The sequence below is a fragment of the Crotalus tigris genome, unplaced genomic scaffold, assembly GCF_016545835.1.
Source record: "Crotalus tigris isolate CLP2741 ecotype Arizona unplaced genomic scaffold, ASM1654583v1 scf7180000017771.5222438, whole genome shotgun sequence".
Lineage (NCBI taxonomy): Eukaryota > Metazoa > Chordata > Lepidosauria > Squamata > Viperidae > Crotalus > Crotalus tigris.
Genome location: NW_024096622.1, coordinates 645,865 through 664,597, shown reverse-complemented (window position 1 = coordinate 664,597; position 18,733 = coordinate 645,865). Strand labels below are relative to the sequence as shown.

At 34.6% G+C, this 18,733-nt stretch overlaps 1 protein-coding gene across 24 annotated transcripts in view; it reads left to right on the top strand.

The window, feature by feature from the left end:
* Window positions 1-18,733, top strand: part of RYR3 (ryanodine receptor 3) — a 301,080-nt gene that overhangs the window by 241,260 nt on the left and 41,087 nt on the right. For all 24 annotated transcript variants that reach the window (XR_005556461.1, XM_039341606.1, XM_039341605.1 and 21 more), the window contains 12 exons: window positions 2,589-2,759; window positions 3,547-3,606; window positions 4,582-4,713; window positions 5,355-5,467; window positions 9,039-9,135; window positions 11,368-11,474; window positions 12,257-12,308; window positions 14,653-14,718; window positions 15,260-15,359; window positions 15,898-15,977; window positions 17,915-17,991; window positions 18,646-18,719. Coding sequence is in view for 23 of the 24 variants with exons in the window: in XM_039341606.1 (XP_039197540.1) it covers window positions 2,589-2,759; window positions 3,547-3,606; window positions 4,582-4,713; window positions 5,355-5,467; window positions 9,039-9,135; window positions 11,368-11,474; window positions 12,257-12,308; window positions 14,653-14,718; window positions 15,260-15,359; window positions 15,898-15,977; window positions 17,915-17,991; window positions 18,646-18,719 (1,129 nt within the window). In the remaining variant the exon portion in view is untranslated. The remainder of the gene's footprint in view (window positions 1-2,588; window positions 2,760-3,546; window positions 3,607-4,581; window positions 4,714-5,354; window positions 5,468-9,038; window positions 9,136-11,367; window positions 11,475-12,256; window positions 12,309-14,652; window positions 14,719-15,259; window positions 15,360-15,897; window positions 15,978-17,914; window positions 17,992-18,645; window positions 18,720-18,733) is intronic.

Here is an 18,733-nt window from a genome sequence, read left to right as displayed (position 1 = left end):
TGTACTAGTCACTCACTTTTATATTTCATCTACATTAATTTCATAACAATTTTCTTCTTTTCCCTTTCTGTTTTTGTTTTAACACTGACACAAACACCTAGACACAGAATCCCCTTATTTTTATGTTTTTCCTGATATATTCAACTCTCCCTTTCATCTAACAAAGTTTGCAAAACATAGCCATATTTTTTCATTCCTTGCAACAGAATACCCATTTTCTTTCAATAATTTATAGATTTAAATTTTCCCCATTTTCGTGTGTTTAGTCAATATTTTATCAATTTCATTTATTTGATCTAGGTAAATAGGTTTCTGCTATTTATGCTTTATGTGTAATTCTTCACACCATTTTTCCAGACAAATCTACTTCGGTTTACAATGAAACTAATCATTCAGGTTCTTGGTGAATAGTATGGCGTCATCTGCATTCCTAGTCAATAGACTTCTCATGTCACCACAAATTTATCCATATTACTTAAATAAACTACAAAGACATCACATGTGTCTTATTTACTCTTCAATACTGAACCATTTGTTAAACATTCCATTAATTTCCATGCATTTATTTCCATTGTATAGCACTCTTACTTACTTCAACTCCAGACTTTCACAGAATATTTTATCATTCAAGCCAATTCCCTTTATCATACATTCTCTAAATGAGTAATCATACCAAACATTTTATTATTTAGTTGATGCTGCTATTTTGTAACTTTCGAGAACCTAAGTGCAAAAAAAATCAGTGCAATTGTCAATTTCACAGCATTTGACAGTAGAATCAGACTGATGCTATGAGTCCAGCTTTGCAGGAAGCAATGAGCTACTTGCACAAGACACAATTATTCTTCATTTTCTTCTCAAAACCTGAAGAAATCATTTCAGATGAACAGAGTCCTGTCTCAATGATGGATGGGAAGATTTGGGATGTAGAAGATTTGTTTTCCCATTCCCATTTTTTTCTCCTGCATTTATAAAAAGCAAAGTACATACATGCCTAATTCATCTATGATATGATAATGAATAGAAGAAAGTTAAGAACTAAGCCCATTGATAGCTGTCAATCAGCATATAACAAAAATGAATGGATACTCTTAAGAAAGGTTTCATTATTCATTATGACTGTTTTGATAATTGTCAGTAAAGGTTTCCTTTTAGAAGAACTGGAACTTGGTGGCAGAGACAGAATGGATAGGTGGATAGACAAAGAGACCGAGATTTATGGTCACACAAACTGAAAAGATTCCTTTATTGGGGGGGAATGGGGGGGGGAGTTGTGTCAGATTTTCTCCTGCCTAAGAGAATAGTGACGCCATTGAGTCCTGTGATAAATCGTGACATTTGTTTGTCTGCTCTGAAAGTCTAGTAACAATGTCATTAAATTCACTGCTACTATAAAAAAAAACTTTTTGAAGGCATTCCACAAACAAAGCTTTAAGGCAAAGTGTTGCAATGGTGTGTCCCTGAAGAAAGCCATTGCATAATATTTTGGTTCCCACTGAAGTGCTAAAAATAAAGGAATTTATATTTATATACATAAATTTAATAGAATATTACAGTATTCTATTAAAAGGAGAGCTTAGCAACAATTTACAAAATATGTGACTGCCCTGAGCATTCTTTTCTGTTTTAACAGGAATTATGTGGAAATTAATCATTATTAATACATTTCATTGTATCAATGTAGGAGCCTTCAAATCTCCTTTGCAGAAGGAGAAGACATGGTGAATTAATAGAAAAGAGTTGCTGATTGTGGTAGATACATTATGTGAGCCCAGTCTTGAATTCATGCATATGGCTCAATTCTCATCAGAATCCTTGTTCATCTTCTTTATGCATGGGATGCAAAAAAGATAACATTTGTAGATTTTAATCTATCCCTAGTATCATTTTGTTAGTGATAAACTGTAATGCTGTTGCCCAGAGCTTTGATTTACTGCCTTAGTTTAAAAAGTTTTTTTCCCCAGTGAAACTGTAGTCTGCATCATGAAGAACAAGTTAAATGAAATGCTAACCCTAACCTTAACCCTATTTAATATCTTTTTCCAAAGACTCATTCTCTATATGCATCAGGTAATTAAAGCTGTTGACAATGTAGTCAGATAATTTGACAATTATTCTACCGCAAAATAGTTTTCTAGTGCGCTTGCTTACAACTGTCCAATTTTGTAGAACTTACACTTTGCATGTTAGATGTTGTACGGGCACATACTGTATCTCAAACACTGAATCCCTCAGAATTATGAATGGTATCATTCTTTATCCATTTCAAATGTTGTTTTTGTGTGTGATATCAATATATACATACGCAAAAATTACAGAGGTATTTATTTCTTTGGAAATTGCAAAGGTACTTGAATTCTTGAAAATTACCATTTCTAAATTACTTTTGTTATAAAATGCCACTAAGATCATGTATTTTCATAATAGTGTCTTGGTTCACTTTGGTTTTCCCATTCAAAAGGATAAATGTTCAAATGCTTTAAGATCTAATATAAATATCTAAATTTAGTTGCATAATTAGGAACAATAATTATTTTAGAATGAAAGAAATAATGACCCTTTGCATTTTATATGTCTCTTTTTTGCAGTCTGGAGGTCATGATCAAGAACGAAAAAAAGCAAAACATAGAGGGGATTTATATTCAATACAGACTTCTCTGATTGTAGCTGCACTTAAAAAAATGCTCCCCATTGGGTTGAACATGTGTACCCCTGGAGATCAAGAGCTAATTTCTCTTGCTAAGTCCAGGTACAGCTGTGTAAGTCAAAAATTTACTATTATTTATTATAATCTACAAGGTTTCAAATAAAGACATGAAGTATTTGAATCTGAAGTGGACAAAGGTAATTCAGATCTGATGTTGGTACACTCAGTATGCACAACTTTTCCTTCTCAGGGAAATACTTGTTCAGGTGTTGCCAAACTCTAATAATTCCTTAACACTTTAAGTGTTTCCTTGAGCTTGAATTCAAGAAATGCTCCTTTTAGGAGCTGCCAGTATGTATAACAAGGATTCTCATGATGGGTTTGAAGCATTTTTGCAATCTTCAGATATGAATACCATATACCTCTAGAAAGATACAAAGCATAGAAATTATCAAACAAATAAATTTAAGAAAGTCTTATTAGAGGGATGGAGGGAGGATTTGATTTGATGCCAGTGTCCATTTAGTATATCCAAAATCTGAAACATTTTTTATCTGTCTGTCTGTCTGTCTGTCTATCTATCTATCCATGTATCTACTTATAATCTTTTCTCCTTGTGTTATGAAAAGTATCCTCCTATTCAGATACTCAGATTATCTCACAATTATTTTTAAAACATTTCAAAACCTAGCAAACACACTGAATATTTGTGTATTATTGAACTTTAAACTACACAAGGACACATAGGTACAGGAGGTTTCTTACCACAAAACTTTGCTCTCTTTATTTTTATTTTATATAGAGCATGCAGCTATATCCCAATAGGTTGTGTTCTGTCTTATTATTGGTCAAAATACATTTGAGAGGACCCAGATCAATATGTCTTTATTTATCTGCAGAAAGACACTGAAGAAGAAGTTAAAGAACATTTACGCAATAACTTGCATTTGCAGGAAAAGGTAACATTCAGAGTGTCAAAAAAGTCAGTTAAATATATTTCTGAGGTCAAAAAACATGTTAATATATTTCATCATTTAATAGAGTAAATCCTATAGCTGAGTTATATTTTTTATGAAGAAATACATGAATGAGCAATGTGTTGATTTCCAGATGGTGAGATTCAACTTTTACCAGCTCTGGCAGTCATGCCAGGGAATAAGTATGTCACTTATAGATAGCAAAACTTAAAGCTAGCTAAAGAGCATATTGGAAGTTTACTGAGACCAAATAGTGTGGCCATAAAGTATACCAATATAGTATCCCCAACATGCTGATTACAAATTTCCCCAATTTTCCACTGGCAGGCAATATTAATGTTGAGACACAGAAAGGATAAGTACTGCACAAAAAAGAAATATATTTATATTACAGCTAATTTTGTCCAGAATTCACTAGTGGTGCAACCACAGTTTTTAGACTAGCACAAAAAAAAATTTCTTTCCTTTAATTTTACCACAAGGGGAAAAACTAAAAACAAGCTGGTAAATAGGGTAAGAGAATTCCTCCCTAGTACCACAGATGGGAAGAGACCTTTAATAAGAATCCCATTGGACCAAGGTAGGCAGTGTCCAGGAAAAAAGATATTTTATTTCTTTATATTTATTTATATTTTGTGTTTCTAGATCTCCCATCTCCCTCAAGGAGGGACTGGAGATTGTCTGAGTACAGTCTACAAAACAATAAAATTGTATACTCATAATACAATAGAGCTCTGCAGCGTCTTCCTGCCTTTGATTTTGTAATGTATCATTGCATTATCATTTAGAAATATCACATTTTCTTACTCATTCCTCCTAGCCATAAGCATCTAGCTTTCCCCCCTTGCTTTAGTACAGTGGTGCAAAAAATGTGATAAATTTTATTTAAAGACGTGTCCTATGTATTTTTAATATTAAATATTCCTAAGAGTGGGTCATATTTTTGGATATGTATAGTCAGATGACCCTGCCGTGAAATGGCAGTTGAATCTCTACAAAGATGTCTTGAAAACCGATGAACCTACTGATCCTGAGAAAACTATTGAACGTGTGCAAAGGATCTCAGCAGCTGTCTATCATCTGGAGCAGGTAAAAATATTACTTTGTGTTTAAAAGTGAGACATATGGGCCATATATCCATGGTTAAATAGAGTAAATAGGAACTCTGCAGACAGATCTTGAACAATGAAAATAGCTGGGCTGGACTGGGGTGAGCATTTTATATCCAGGCAAATTCTGTAGCCCTTAGGGATGTTTCTGGAGGATTAAGAAGGATGTTAAGACAGAGCAGGGAGAATGGATGTTTGCATACTAATACCAGTCCTTGATAGTGTGCAAGGCATATTTGTAAAGTGATTATAAGGTGATCGAAAGATAAAACATAAAACATTATTATTTTTATGCAACAGTTACGGTCTAATGCAGGGATTGACAATCAAGCTACAAGCTTCCATATACTGCCCAGATACCATAATATTAAAATGATTTAAATATTTTCTTGAGGAATAGTTAAAATTTTAGGAAACCACCAAACCTAATGAGATTTCAATTTTCTGACTGTCATAGGTTTTAGAACAAAAAATAATTTTTTGAAATTTCCAATGAAAATTCTACTTTTAAATGGGGAGGCAAGAAATGTTGTTAACATACCATATAATATAAATATTATTTTTTGTGTCTTTGGACCAGGTGAGAATCAGTTAAAATATCTTTATTCATAATGTCTATAGGTTGAGCAACCATTAAGATCAAAGAAAGCAGTTTGGCACAAACTCTTGTCTAAACAACGTAAAAGAGCTGTTGTAGCTTGTTTCAGGATGGCACCACTGTATAATCTGCCAAGGTACATATTTTTTTAAAAAAATATTTATATAGGCTATTTCTGAGTGCTGCTTGCATTGTTGAAAAGCATAATGCTTATCTGATTCTGCAGTGGGAAGGTATGAACCAGAGACAATGTCTTGAAGAGTCAGCATACCTTTTTCAAGTCCCTCTTACAGTCTTCTGGGCATGAGTTTATTTATTTATTTATTTATTTATTTATTTATTTATTTATTTATTTATTTACATTTCTATGCCACCCATCTCATTTATATAGTGACTGCGGGCAACTTTGAGCCTGTCATTCTCTCTCAGCCCTAGGAAGGAGGAAATGGCAAACCACTTCTGAAATCTTGCCAGATAAACTGCAAGGATAGTTCAGTCAGTTACCAGGAGTCAAATGACTTGAAGTCACCCACACTATTCATTACTTCCATAATTATCAAATGTTTTCAGGGTCTTGCAAATTAGCTTCAATGGCCTTTGGTGAAGTTCCATCATTTTTAACCAATGTGTTTTAGAGAAACTTCTGATTACTGTACTTTAAAACAACTGAGTTAAGCTTTATTATGTGAATTACCTAGTTATTCAATGCTTTGGGAGATCTTCTCCCAGATACATAAATCTAACTCACTCTAATCTAGATTGGGAACATGGAAAAAAGAACTGTATATTTAAATACTGTATAGTATTTTTTCTATGCAATTAACATCACTCATTTAAGGATTTGGTACAACATTAAAAAACAACAACATGACTTTCTAATGTATATTGTATGTTCGAAGTTCATAGATACATAGCTTCACCAACACTTGGCAGGCACTTTCATCTCTTTCATTCAGCACTCACTTAGGTATGTGGAACAGCAGTGCCTTTGCTTGCAATGGAAACTATATCCACAAATCAAACAAAATAATTTTACAGATGCTACAGAACATGCACAAAACTACCTATGTATGTTTTTGGCATCAGGAGAATAGGAGAGGCGGTGGAAGAAGAGCGGAAGAAGGCTTAACATTGTTGTGGGGAGATTTTCTCTCTCCCACATATGCAGCTTTGTAAAGATGTATTGTTCCCGAGGTTCTTTGAAGAGATTACTGGATATTTTATTTTGAATAACCATGGTTGTTTGCATATGCTATGCAATTAGCATTCTTTGAACACAATTGCCAACATGCTTCTTATATGCAAATCTAAGTTTCGGGCATTTTCCTTTTTTTAACTTGTAACTTATTTGAAACAAATGGGAATTCAAAATGTGATAATTAATTTTTAAAAAAATGAAGATTTGTTTTATACTCCACTCCTATACACTAGGAGTTTTGGAGGAGGGCAGTCCTTTCAGATATAATTGCATGATCTTCTTGACTGAAAATTTAATGTTCTTCACAATTTGGAATTTCTCCTGCCATTTAGGTCCTTTTAGTTTTCCTTTCCAACAGCTACATTTGTAAGAAACTTGTGAGACATATGCATAGTAATTATCTTAAGTTACTAAGTAATGTAATTCTTCATATCAAATTATACCTAGTTGGGTTGGGAAATAAGAGAAGATAAGCATATCTGCAGAAGCAAGCTTTCTATGTTGTGGTCATTTGTCCTCTCCCTCTGGCTATATTCTTTTTAAAATGTATTTATCAAATTGATATGTTGACCATCTCACATAAGGTGGCTTTCACCAGTGCATAATAAAACAATGAATAATTGAGGTTGGTATATGAGGGAGATTTAGTCACTCCAAGTCAGGTATGGATCAAAAGAGCCCTTAGCATAACAGAAATTCATGAAAGGAATGCCTTCCCCTACTCAGCTGTCTTTTGTTAATTGGAGACATCTCCACTGTAAGGGGAAGACTTCTGTGAAATCCAATACTTGACAATCCAAGGAGCTTTTTGTCTGCTCTTTAAAAGGCTGTTTACATGAACAGAGGGAAACAGTCATTCTCAACAACTTTATTTTTGTCTTTTGTTAAAAAAATCCCTCCCTCCCTCCTCCTTCCTTCCTTCCTTCCTTCCTTCCTTCCTTCCTTCCTTCCTTCCTTCCTTCCTTCCTTCCTTCCTTCCTTCCTTCCTTCCTCCCTCCCTCCCTCCCTCCCTCCCTCCCTCCCTCCTAATAGACCATAGGTGAGCCAGTAGTGTGCTGTAGCTGCCAAAAGAATCAATGTAGTTTTAGGCTGCATCAACAGGGGTGTAATGGTAGGATCCCAAGAAGCTCTATACTACACTGATCAGATCTATCCAGAATACATGTCCAGTTATAGTCTCCACAACTGTTGGCACCGGAGTATCCGTTGCTAAAAAAGGCAGTTGATGAGTGAATTGCACTTGATTTTACAACCTTTTTCACCATGGTTGTCAAGCAAATCACTGCAGTTGTTAAGTGAAGCATGCGTTCATTAATCGAATCTGGTTTCCTCCACTGATTTTGCTTGTTGAAAGCCAGCTGGGAAGTTTGCAAATGCAACCACAGAGATGCTGCAACCCTTGTAAATACATGCCAGTTGCTAAGTGCCTACATTTTGATCATATGACTTTGGAGATGCTGCAAAGATTGTAAGCATGAGGACTGGTTATAAATCACTTTTATTTTTAGTGCTTAAATTACAACACTTGTAACTTTGTATGGTGGTTAAATGAATGGTTGTAAGTTGAGGACTACCTATAGTTAAAGGAACTCGGTTTAAATAAAATGAACTCTAAAGGGGGCATGATAGTGGCCTTCCAATATTTTAAGGATATGACAGAGCAGATTGTATGGCTATATTCTCCATAGTACCTGAGGGTAATGAAACAAACCAATGAGTGGAAGCTTTATAGGGGAGGATTTATATAAACTTGAAATAAGGAGAAATTTTCTGACTATGGGAGCTTGTAAACAGTAGACAATATGTGCCAAGATAGTATGAAGATTCCTACATTGGGCACTGTACTAAAGACTTAAATAGAAAGAATTCCATGCTGTGCAGACTTATTAATTATGGAATAACATAAGGTACGAATCAAACCATTATTGCATTTTAGAGAAACCACAGTTTAAAAATCTTGGCTTAAACTTATAAGAGAAGCGGATGGTAAACCAATTGATAAGAACATCATGATCAGACAAAGTATAAAGAAATGGCATAATTAGGCTCACGTTTTACACAGGTTATATTAAAAACAAAGTAAAATAATCAATAAAGGTGTGAAATTGATACTTCATGTTTTCAGTTCACTTGCATTCAATGGACAGCATAGTGGTAAGGAGTCAATTTAGAATTGCATCAGAGTAAAGTATGTTTTTCCCCCAACCGTCTTGATTGAAAAGAATAGAAAATCAAGGGCTTTCATCTATAGGAAATTGAATTCTAAAGTGTTCAGTAAAATATGAGCATATCACTAACCTTCTTTTCATGTTTTTGATATCTATCTGGTACAGCTTATTAAAACAATATTTGTCATCGATGTTATTTAAATTTTGCTTAACATTCTTTAATTTTAATACTTTTTGAATTGAATTGTACAGAATCTAAAGGCTTTACTAATTGGTAACTTTCTAAGCTTTTTATTTTATTCTGCTTTCCTTCTGGATTTCATTTTCACCCCTACTCCTAGGCACCGTTCTATTAACCTGTTCCTTCATGGTTATCAGAAATACTGGATAGAAACAGAGGAATATTCCTTTGAGGAGAGACTAGTTCAGGATTTGGCTGTAAGTACAGATATAATTGGGCTGAGTCCACAATGCCTTCTTGCTTACACCTATAAACACTTTCATATACACCATCCTGAGCGGTCCAACGGTATTTTATACCATGGTATGAACAGTATGTCAAATCTTTATTTTGTTACAGTATATATTTGGACTGAAACTAATTTTAACTGTTTTCTTTTTAAACTGATTAATTAAGCAGTAATTTATAGAACTATTACTTTCTGTATGTGAAATAAGTTCACCCTACTTGCCAATTATAATATTTACTTTGCAAGACAGCAACATCCAACAGTGTAGAAGAGACTAATAGATTTATGAGTTAATGTCTTTACGTTCCTTAAAATGCATTTGCATCACTGATGCAGTATTTCAACTAACCTGACATAGGCTAATTCTACATCGGTATTCAGTGGAGAATTACCATGTCTCTTTCAATTACATTTCACAGAAGGTGGCAGATCACCCATTTATACTTCTGGATTTCTCAGTGTTCTCTCAATGTTTTTAAGAAGATGATTCCCTGCACAAGTAGACCTCTTTGATAATCTTTGATAATATTTTTAAAGGACAAAGGTTTCTTTCTTTTCTTTTTACTTAAAAGTATTGAACAGATGGACAGATTATTCACTTAAATATAGCTATTACTTTTTTAATATAAAATTGTGGAAATCTCTGAGAAAGACAAAGAGAGAATTTTCTAAGCTGCTTCTGTGCTAGTCCATTGCAGCATAAGGAACAATGAATCATATGGTAACTTAGCAACGAAAACATCTATTACCCCATCTATGCAATAATCCGATTATTATTCTCATTCATCAGATAGTAATATTTAGTTGAGAATATTATTGCAGGAAGGTGTATAGCTGGTAAATGGTACGTATATAACTACACCTAGCTCTCTTTAGAGAGTTTGCTTTGATATTGTAAATTTGTTGTAAAACATATTGAATTTTCTATGATGGAGATTATACAGTTGTGTTCTGCTGTGATTAAGCAGATATATATAAAATTTTGGTCAAGGGCATACAAAGGAAGGAGGAAGGAAAGAAGGAAGGAAGGAGGGAGGGAGAGAAGGAAGGAAGGAAGGAAGGAAGGAAAGAAGGAAGGAAGGAAGGAAGGAAGGAAGGAAGGAAGGAAGGAAGGAAGGAAGGAAGGAAGGAAGGAAGGAAGGAAGGAAGGAAAAAAGTGGGCTTTATTTATCTGATATACCGGTATACTGTGTCTTGAACATAGTCATTCAAACTGAAAGAACTCTAATTCCCAGGGTAAGGGAGAAGAATGCCAATCACAGATATGAATTGCTTCCTTTGTTGCCAATTCCAGATGGTTCGAAGGTTTAATACATCAGTTTCCAATCCTTGTTGCAGAGGCAAGAATGAAGACTCTAAAGCAGGGGTAGTCAACCTTGGCTCTTTTATGACTCGTGGACTTCAACTCCCAGAATTCCTGAGCCAGCTAAGCTAAGCTGGTTCAGGAATTCTGGGAATTGAAGTCCACGAGTCATAAAAGAGCCAAGGTTGACTACCCTTGCTCTAAAGTGCAGTGAGCATAGGGAATGTTCATGAAGGACAGGAGAATGAGCTGCCACCAACACAGTGATGAAGCAATCGTAGCTTAGGTCTATTCCAAGAAACAAATTTCTTAAACATTTCAGACCTGCCCCTTCCTAGTTTACATAAAAAGAAGTGAGGGAGGGGGAAAGCACATTCAGATTTGCAAAATTCTATTACTTTAGCTGTACAATAAAAGTAGCAACGGTCTATATGGCATTGGTTTCTTACTCTGATCTATCTTATGGGGCTAAACTCACAAAAGACACACGACGTGCTGACCTATAGTGGGCAGGTCTAGAAGAATCTAGATAATCAGACAAACCAAATCTGACTTCAGGTAATAAACTAGATCTGTTTCTAGAAAAAAAAAATCTGATTTTTAATTAGGCTCAAGATTTGTCCATTACAGATTCTGGTTGTGCAATCCTATACAATTTTATTTATAAGTAAACACAAATTAGTCCAAAGGGAATTAAATGTGTGAACATTTTACTATTAAAACACTGATTTTTATATAAGAAAAAATGTTGCATAGTTGAATCTTCCAGCTAAAATATCAATATGAAAATATTAAAATATAAAATATTAAAATATGGAAATGATAGTTACCCCACTTATTTTTTCTCTGCTGTTATATACTTTTTATGTATACAATTCCAATGTGATGTTTGCACAGATACCACCCAAAACAACTGAAGAAGAGGAAGAAGAGGATGAAAAACATCCAGATCCTCTACATCAGATTATTCTTCATTTCAGTCGGAGTGCTCTCACTGAAAGAAGGTAACTAACTTCCCAGTTCCCTCCTTTCCTTCCTGCCTTTTTATGCTACCCAACTCTATAAAGAACAACATTAAAAATAACGACATACAATGAATTTGACAATAGAAATGGCAAGAACGAGAAAGTAATTATGAGATGGTGATGCATATAACATATCAAAACATCTTTATTTTTAAAGATGCTGAGAAATACTAAGTTGGACATGGCATCTGTTCATATGGTCATTTTAAAATATTTCCTGGATTTATTTTTTTAAGGCAAAGGGGATACTGTGCTATTTAATGCAGCTTTAATCTTAAAGATTAAGGAGCAGAAAGAAAGATAATGTTAAAAGTTGAATACATATATCTATTTTGGATTGCACTTGCAAGTTTCCCAAAATCCTTTTAACACAACAATAAAACATTTAGAATTAATGAAAGTGTTCTGTTATTGTAGGAACTGATTTTGTATTTGATATGATCAGAGATAATTATCAGCTGGGTAGCAAAGCTATGGCTGGAATCTTTGTAACCATTTCCAAGGCATAATAGAAAAAAACGTTCTCATGTGAGGTAGATAGATATATTTTTCAGTTGTAAAAGCACTTGGTAAATATGTGTTTTAATAAAGAATCTGATAGGGAATCTACACCTATAAGCTTATAAGATCGTATCATGTGTCATTGAGTTGTAACAAGATGAAAACTTTCCTTGCTTTAATAAATCCTGGAACTTCAATTCAGTAACTTGTAAAGCCTTTCCAGGAACAAATTTATTTATTTATTTCATACTTTTCTACAGCAAACTAGAAAATGATCCTTTGTACACGGCATATTCAGCAATGATGGCAAAGGTGAGTAATTTAAATATATACCTAAAAACAATTTATATTTAGAATGCCATCTCTGCTTTTCCAGGCACATCTGAAATCTTAAATAATATTCATCATTTTCTATTTGTTACTGCCATTTTATTGTTACTAATAGATTTTATTAATGATCTTACTAATCTATCTTTTTAAATGATTGTATCAGCAAACCATCAAATATAAACAGCCACAGAAAAAACAAGATAAAGAAAGAGGTAAAACTACCCTACAGCAAATTTTGGAGGAAGAAATATTCCTAGTAATAAAAGATAAAATTACATTTGAGTTGAGCTGGATTTCATAGTGTTTTCATGGAGATATTTGTAGCTGTCACAGCAGCGAATTATATAGAAGGTGTCTGTCACTGCCTTGTTCAGGGACATATTTTATTTCCCAGTCTTATCTGCAGCTTGAGATTTTTCTGGTCCATTAGTATTTACTGCTGAAAAATAAAGACCAAACTAAAATTCGATAAAATCATTTCTTCATTAAAGAATTCTTCAACAATTGCCCTCATGTTGATGAATCTGGCTCTTGATCTTGTCAATTTAGATCAAAGTTTCTCCTAAATATAGAGATTTAGAATTATTATGGGATCCCAAAGATGCTTTTTCATAAGGCAACTGGATTTTCTTGTTTCTCTTTGAATACGTTTTGCTTCTCATCCAAAAAGCTTCTTCAGCTCTGACTGGATGTTGGAGAATGAAAGGATTTATAGTCTATGCAGACAGCTGTTCATTTGTATTCTTTTAGTGAGTCGTTTAAAGCTACCTGAAGGCTTATTTGTGTCTTCAGAGTCACCTGAGCAGTGCAAATGGGTGTGGAGCCTTTTTGGAATTGCTGAAAGGATTCTGTTGTAGACTGGAGATAGATGATGTTGGATCCCTTCCCCTCTGTTGAGAGAGGGCTGTTCAGTGTTGACATAGATAGCCTCTTTGACCTCTCTTTCAAACCAACAGTCCTCTCTGTCCAAAATATGGACTTTACTCTCTTAGAAAGAGTGGCCTTTGTCTTTTAAAGGCAGATGGACTGCTGATTCTTGTCCTGATGGGTTTATTCTCCTGTGTTGTGCCATACATTTATGAAGTTGTTTTGTTTCCCCAGATCTGCACATGGCTCACTGCATTGTACTGCATATACCACATTGCTCAGTTTGTGTCTGGGTGTTTTATCCTTGGGGTGAACAAGCTTCTGCTTTAGTGTATTCTTAGGTTTGATGTGTGCATGTATGTTGTGTTGGTTGAAGATCCTCCTGAGCTTTTCCGATATTCCTGCAACATATAGAATGACTACGTTGTTTCATTTATTGTTTTCTTTATCTGTTATGGAGATGCTCCTGCTAGGTATTTTTTGAGATTTGATGAAGGTGCACTTAGAATAGCCACATGTTCTGAGGGCTTCCTTGATGTGTTTTATTTCTTTTTCTTTTCCTTCTTTGCTAGTAGGCAGGCCTTCAACTCTGTGGTGTAGAATTCCGATAACTCCCATTTTGTGCTCCAGTGGGTGGTGTGAATCAAAATGTAAATATTGATCCGTGTGAGTGGGTTTTCTGTAAATTTCAGTGTTAAGGCTTTTGTCTTCCTTAATGTGTACAGCACAGAACAGGAAGGCTAGACTATTTTCCTTAACATCTTCATGTGTGAATTTGATGTATTTGTCCATCGAGCTGATATGTTTGGTGAATGCTTCCAATTCCTGTGTTTTGATCTTGACCCAAGTATCATCCACATACTTATACCAATGAACGGGTGGAATATTATAGGACAGGGGTAGTCAACCTTGGCTCTTTTATGACTCATGGACTTCAATTCCCAGAATTCCTGAGCCAGCTGTGCTGGCTCAGGAATTCTGGGAGTTGAAGTCCATGAGTCATAAAAGAGCCAAGGTTGACTACCCCTGTTATAGGATCTTAATTTCCCTTCTTACTGTACATCTTTGGCACACATAGATATCCCTACCCTTTCTTCTTTGTTTATTCAAAAAACACTCAACTCTGAACAAAATCATGACCAGATGTAAACATGTGAAAACATACAAAAAGATGATGTGCTGTTTGCTTCTTTCAACATTCAAATCTTTCAACCTTATTCATTATTTTCCCCTATTTAGTAAACATTCCACTAAAGTATGTACATTTATCTACTTGCTCTATTAATTTTTTTACATCATTTTCTCTTTGAAACACAATTATCTTGGTCTTTGAGACATTAATTTGCAAATACATCCATGAAATGATCAATCCTCTGCTTATAAACTGTGGTTTAAAATGTATTTGACTTGTTTCTGCTTATTCATTATCTGAGCCTGTTTTTGTTTCTAATGAGAAAAGAGCTGTCAGAGTGGACAAGATAATAATGAGGAAGAGGAAGAAGAAGAAAAGGAGAAGACATTTGAAGTTAGTTATTTTTTTTAAAATTAGATGTTTTGTAATTTATATAGCTATTAGAAATGATGTAATCATTTGAGATAGGGTGCCCATTTTATTCAAACTTCATAAGTTAACATAATATTATACATATTCATGGTTATTTTTTAAGTTTTTGTCAATCATGTCTATATTTCTTTCTACTTACTTTTTTCTTTCTTCTTTTCACCTTAATTTCTGTCTTTTGTTCCATATTAAAAAAAATGTTGCTTACTGTTCTTTTCCAATTTAAATTTTTCTTTTTGCAGCATTTATCCCATGCCTATTACTGTATCAATTGTGGGTAAAACTTTTTATAAAAATCTGTTATGGAAATTATTTTAAAAATAAGCCCTTAACAAATGTTTCTGCATTAGAGTGATTATCACGGCTAATTTATTCTTATAATATGTGTTTTAATAGGTTTGTGAAATATTCTTTTAAAAAGTTTATTGTTTTCAAAGTCTTACAGTTTTTTGTTCTTATGGAGATACCATAATATGCTAACATGTATCTGTATTCTGGCATTCAGGAAAAAGAAATGGAGAAGCAGAAAACCCTCTATCAACAATCCCGACTCCATGAACGTGGAGCTGCTGAAATGGTATTGCAGATGATCAGTGCCAGCAAAGGTAATACAGTGCAATGGAATGATTATTTGATATTTATTTATTGATTTGCATGTATATATTTCATTCTATCTTGGGAAGAAAGTCAGTCAGTCATTAAACAGGTTATAATAAATTCCCTTCTCACCTCTATGGGGGATATATGCCTTCCTCAATTTCAGGTCCTCTGCAGCGGTCTGTGAGTTTGAGGATTCTGCATAGTATCTTAGCTATTCCTAGCACTGCACACTTTCTGGCCAGAGAGCTTTCATCTTGTTTCCGGATCTGTTGGAGATCCTCTCCCAGTTTAGGAGTCTCAACCCTGAGTGGTCCTGCCACCACTGGAACCATTTTGGCCTTTACTTTCCACATCTGCTCTAATTCCTACTTCATGCCCTGGTACTTTGCCAGCTTCTATACTCCTTCTTGATGTTGCTGTTACTCGGCAACAATTGGTTATTACCTGCTTATCCCTCTGATTTTAAACTTGATTTTAAGCTTAGAATCTTTTAAAACAATCATTTTTTTACCATAATGTAAGCACTGTATTCCTGATTGACAGGTGAAATGGGACCCATGGTAGTTGAAACTCTGAAACTTGGTATTGCTATTCTAAATGGAGGTAACTCCGTCATTCAACAGGTAACCACATTCATAGTTATGCAATTGTCTCTGTAGGTGCATATGCTTTTAAGAATTTTAAAGGTGACAACACCAGTTTGTATGCAACTTTACATAAGTTTACCTTTATTTATTTGTACTTGCATATATTTTTAGATGAAAAATTTCTGAGCAAATAATGGCCAAATCAAACTATTGTTGCTCTCTGTATAGCACCTGAACCCACTGAGTAATGTCCTTCACTTTCAGGTAACTTTTCAATTACCCTAAGATAAAATCCATATTTAATGTTTGATCTTCAGCATGGGGTGGTGCTGTGGGCTCAGCAGTTAAGATGCTGGGCTTGTTGGCTGGAAAGCCAGCAGCCCAGGTTCGAGAGACCTGAAAGCCACGTGATAGGGTGAGCTCCTGTCCTCACCTCAGCTCCTGCCAACCTAGCATTTCAAAAGCATGCAAATGCAAGCAGATAATAGATGCCACTTTGGTGGGAAGGTATCAGCGCTCCATGATGTCACGCTGGCTACATGACTGTGAAAATGTCTTCCGACAGCACTGGCTCAATAGCTTTGAAACGGAGATGTGCACCTATAATTGGAAACGACTAGTCAAGTAAATCCACAGGGACTCTTTTACCTTTACTTTAGTTCAACATGACTTGGGCCTTCAATAATTTGGAGGCCATGAATTCATGAACCCCAAACACAGTACTGCTGGGAGATAGGTTAAATTCCCAAGAACACGTTACCTTGGGCTTCAGCTTCTAATGGATTGGTGTAATCTAGCAGCTCAGGCAGGAATAAAGCGGGGAAGATGATGCACAGCTGTAACAAACTTAGCTAATTTTTGATGCCCAACTTTACCCATAAAGTCTCACTTCTAGTTATTTATTATGTAGACCTTTAAAAGCCATGAAGGGCTCTATAACTGCTACCACACTTATCTCTCTACCATGGTTTGGTGCTAGTGCAAATTCAAAACCTGGATGGGCAGATTTCCAAGATAGGTACTCCTACTTTGGGTCCCCACAGGCTTGGCTACACAAGTCAAGTTAGTAGACTTTTGCATGATCAAATTGTGGATGAGGATGGATTATACACGAACCTAGCATTTAATAGTAGAAAGAGTCACAACTATCAACGACCTGATCACTTATCCCACAAGAACTCTTATTAAAGACTGGAAGCCTATTATGGACTTTTTGCTGAAAATGAAAAAAAAACCTTGTTGATTTATGGATTTGCTGATTAAAATGGTTGAATATAGGCAGAAGAGAATTATGATGTAATTTTAACAAGGAAGGAATAAAAATAAGTTTGTTTCTAACTGGTGTAAAGAAGATTGGAAGTCATTTCTTTGGATGTCTTTTGGTCTTTTTTCCATTTGTATTTCTTCTCACTTTTTTCTTACCTTTATTTTTCTAATCTCACACTATATTATTTAATGTTTATCTTCTACTTCTGTGAAAATCCTTAATAAAAAATATATAATAAAAAAAATAAAAGGATCCAGTCACCGATCCTCAAGGGTGAATATTGAGGACTGGTGGGTAGAATTTATCACTGTTATCCAAGAAATCAGCCTATGAGTTGTCTCTCTCAGTTTCCTGTGATATCCTCTCTGCCTGTCATAATACTGGTGGCCCTTACCTGACTCTATCTCAGCTGCCCCCATCCCCTCCCTTGTTCCAGGCCTTGTTCTAGGACCCGCCATCCCCAAATCCATGCTCATTTCCAGATACCCTCTTAGCACTCAACAGCAAGGGGTACAGCCAAAACAGCCTTCAAGTATATGATTATCCAAGTTCATTCCATTACATTATCCAAGTTCCCAGCCAGGTCCAAAAGTGCCAATATGTTAAGATTGTAACTTACTCTTGTCATCTAACAAAAATATATTCTTGTCATTAAAAAAAAACCTCAGACTGTTTTTAATACATTTTTTTCCAATCTCTGATTCAGAAAATGTTGGATTATTTGAAAGAGAAAAAGGATGCTGGTTTTTTTCAATCTATCTCTGGCTTAATGCAATCTTGCAGGTAAAGACTTTCTGTGCTCAGCTTCATGTATGAATGGAATTTTGACTATTATGTGCTATCAAGTTGTTGTCAGTGACCATATAGACAGATTTTCTCTATGAAGATCTGTTCCTAATTTGACCTTTCATATCTTCAGTGGGATATATTTTTCCAAATTCATGTTTTTTGAAAACTTTGGGGAAATGTGATAATGTGAATGAGATGTAATGGATGGATTTTGTTCTGGGACATGCATTATTTTCCCCTTTAAATATCTTTACGTTTTCATGCCAGCATTCTTAACAGGTTGTTATTGTTAATAATAACAGTTTAAAGAGTAAATCTGTTTATCTAGGAACACCAGATTCTTACTGCCCTTATCATTAATGAAAAAAGGAGAAAGCATTTAGTTGAATAGGTTATTTTTTTGTCTTAATTGATATACTGCAGTGATATCAACAGAAAGAATATTGAAAAAACTAGTTTGGGTTTAGCAGGTAATATTGATAGAGAAACATTTAATACTGATTTCAGTGGAGCTAACTGTTCATCTTTCAAATGTATCATTTTTAAATCTTTATAATTCACTTTCTACTGTTTGAATGAATTTTTAAATTATTATTCAATCATATTATTGGATTAAGCAATATTTTCTTTATTGTCTTTTTTTATAAGTGTTCTTGATTTGAATGCCTTTGAGAGACAAAATAAAGCAGAAGGCCTTGGAATGGTTACCGAAGAAGGAACACGTATGTATAATGAA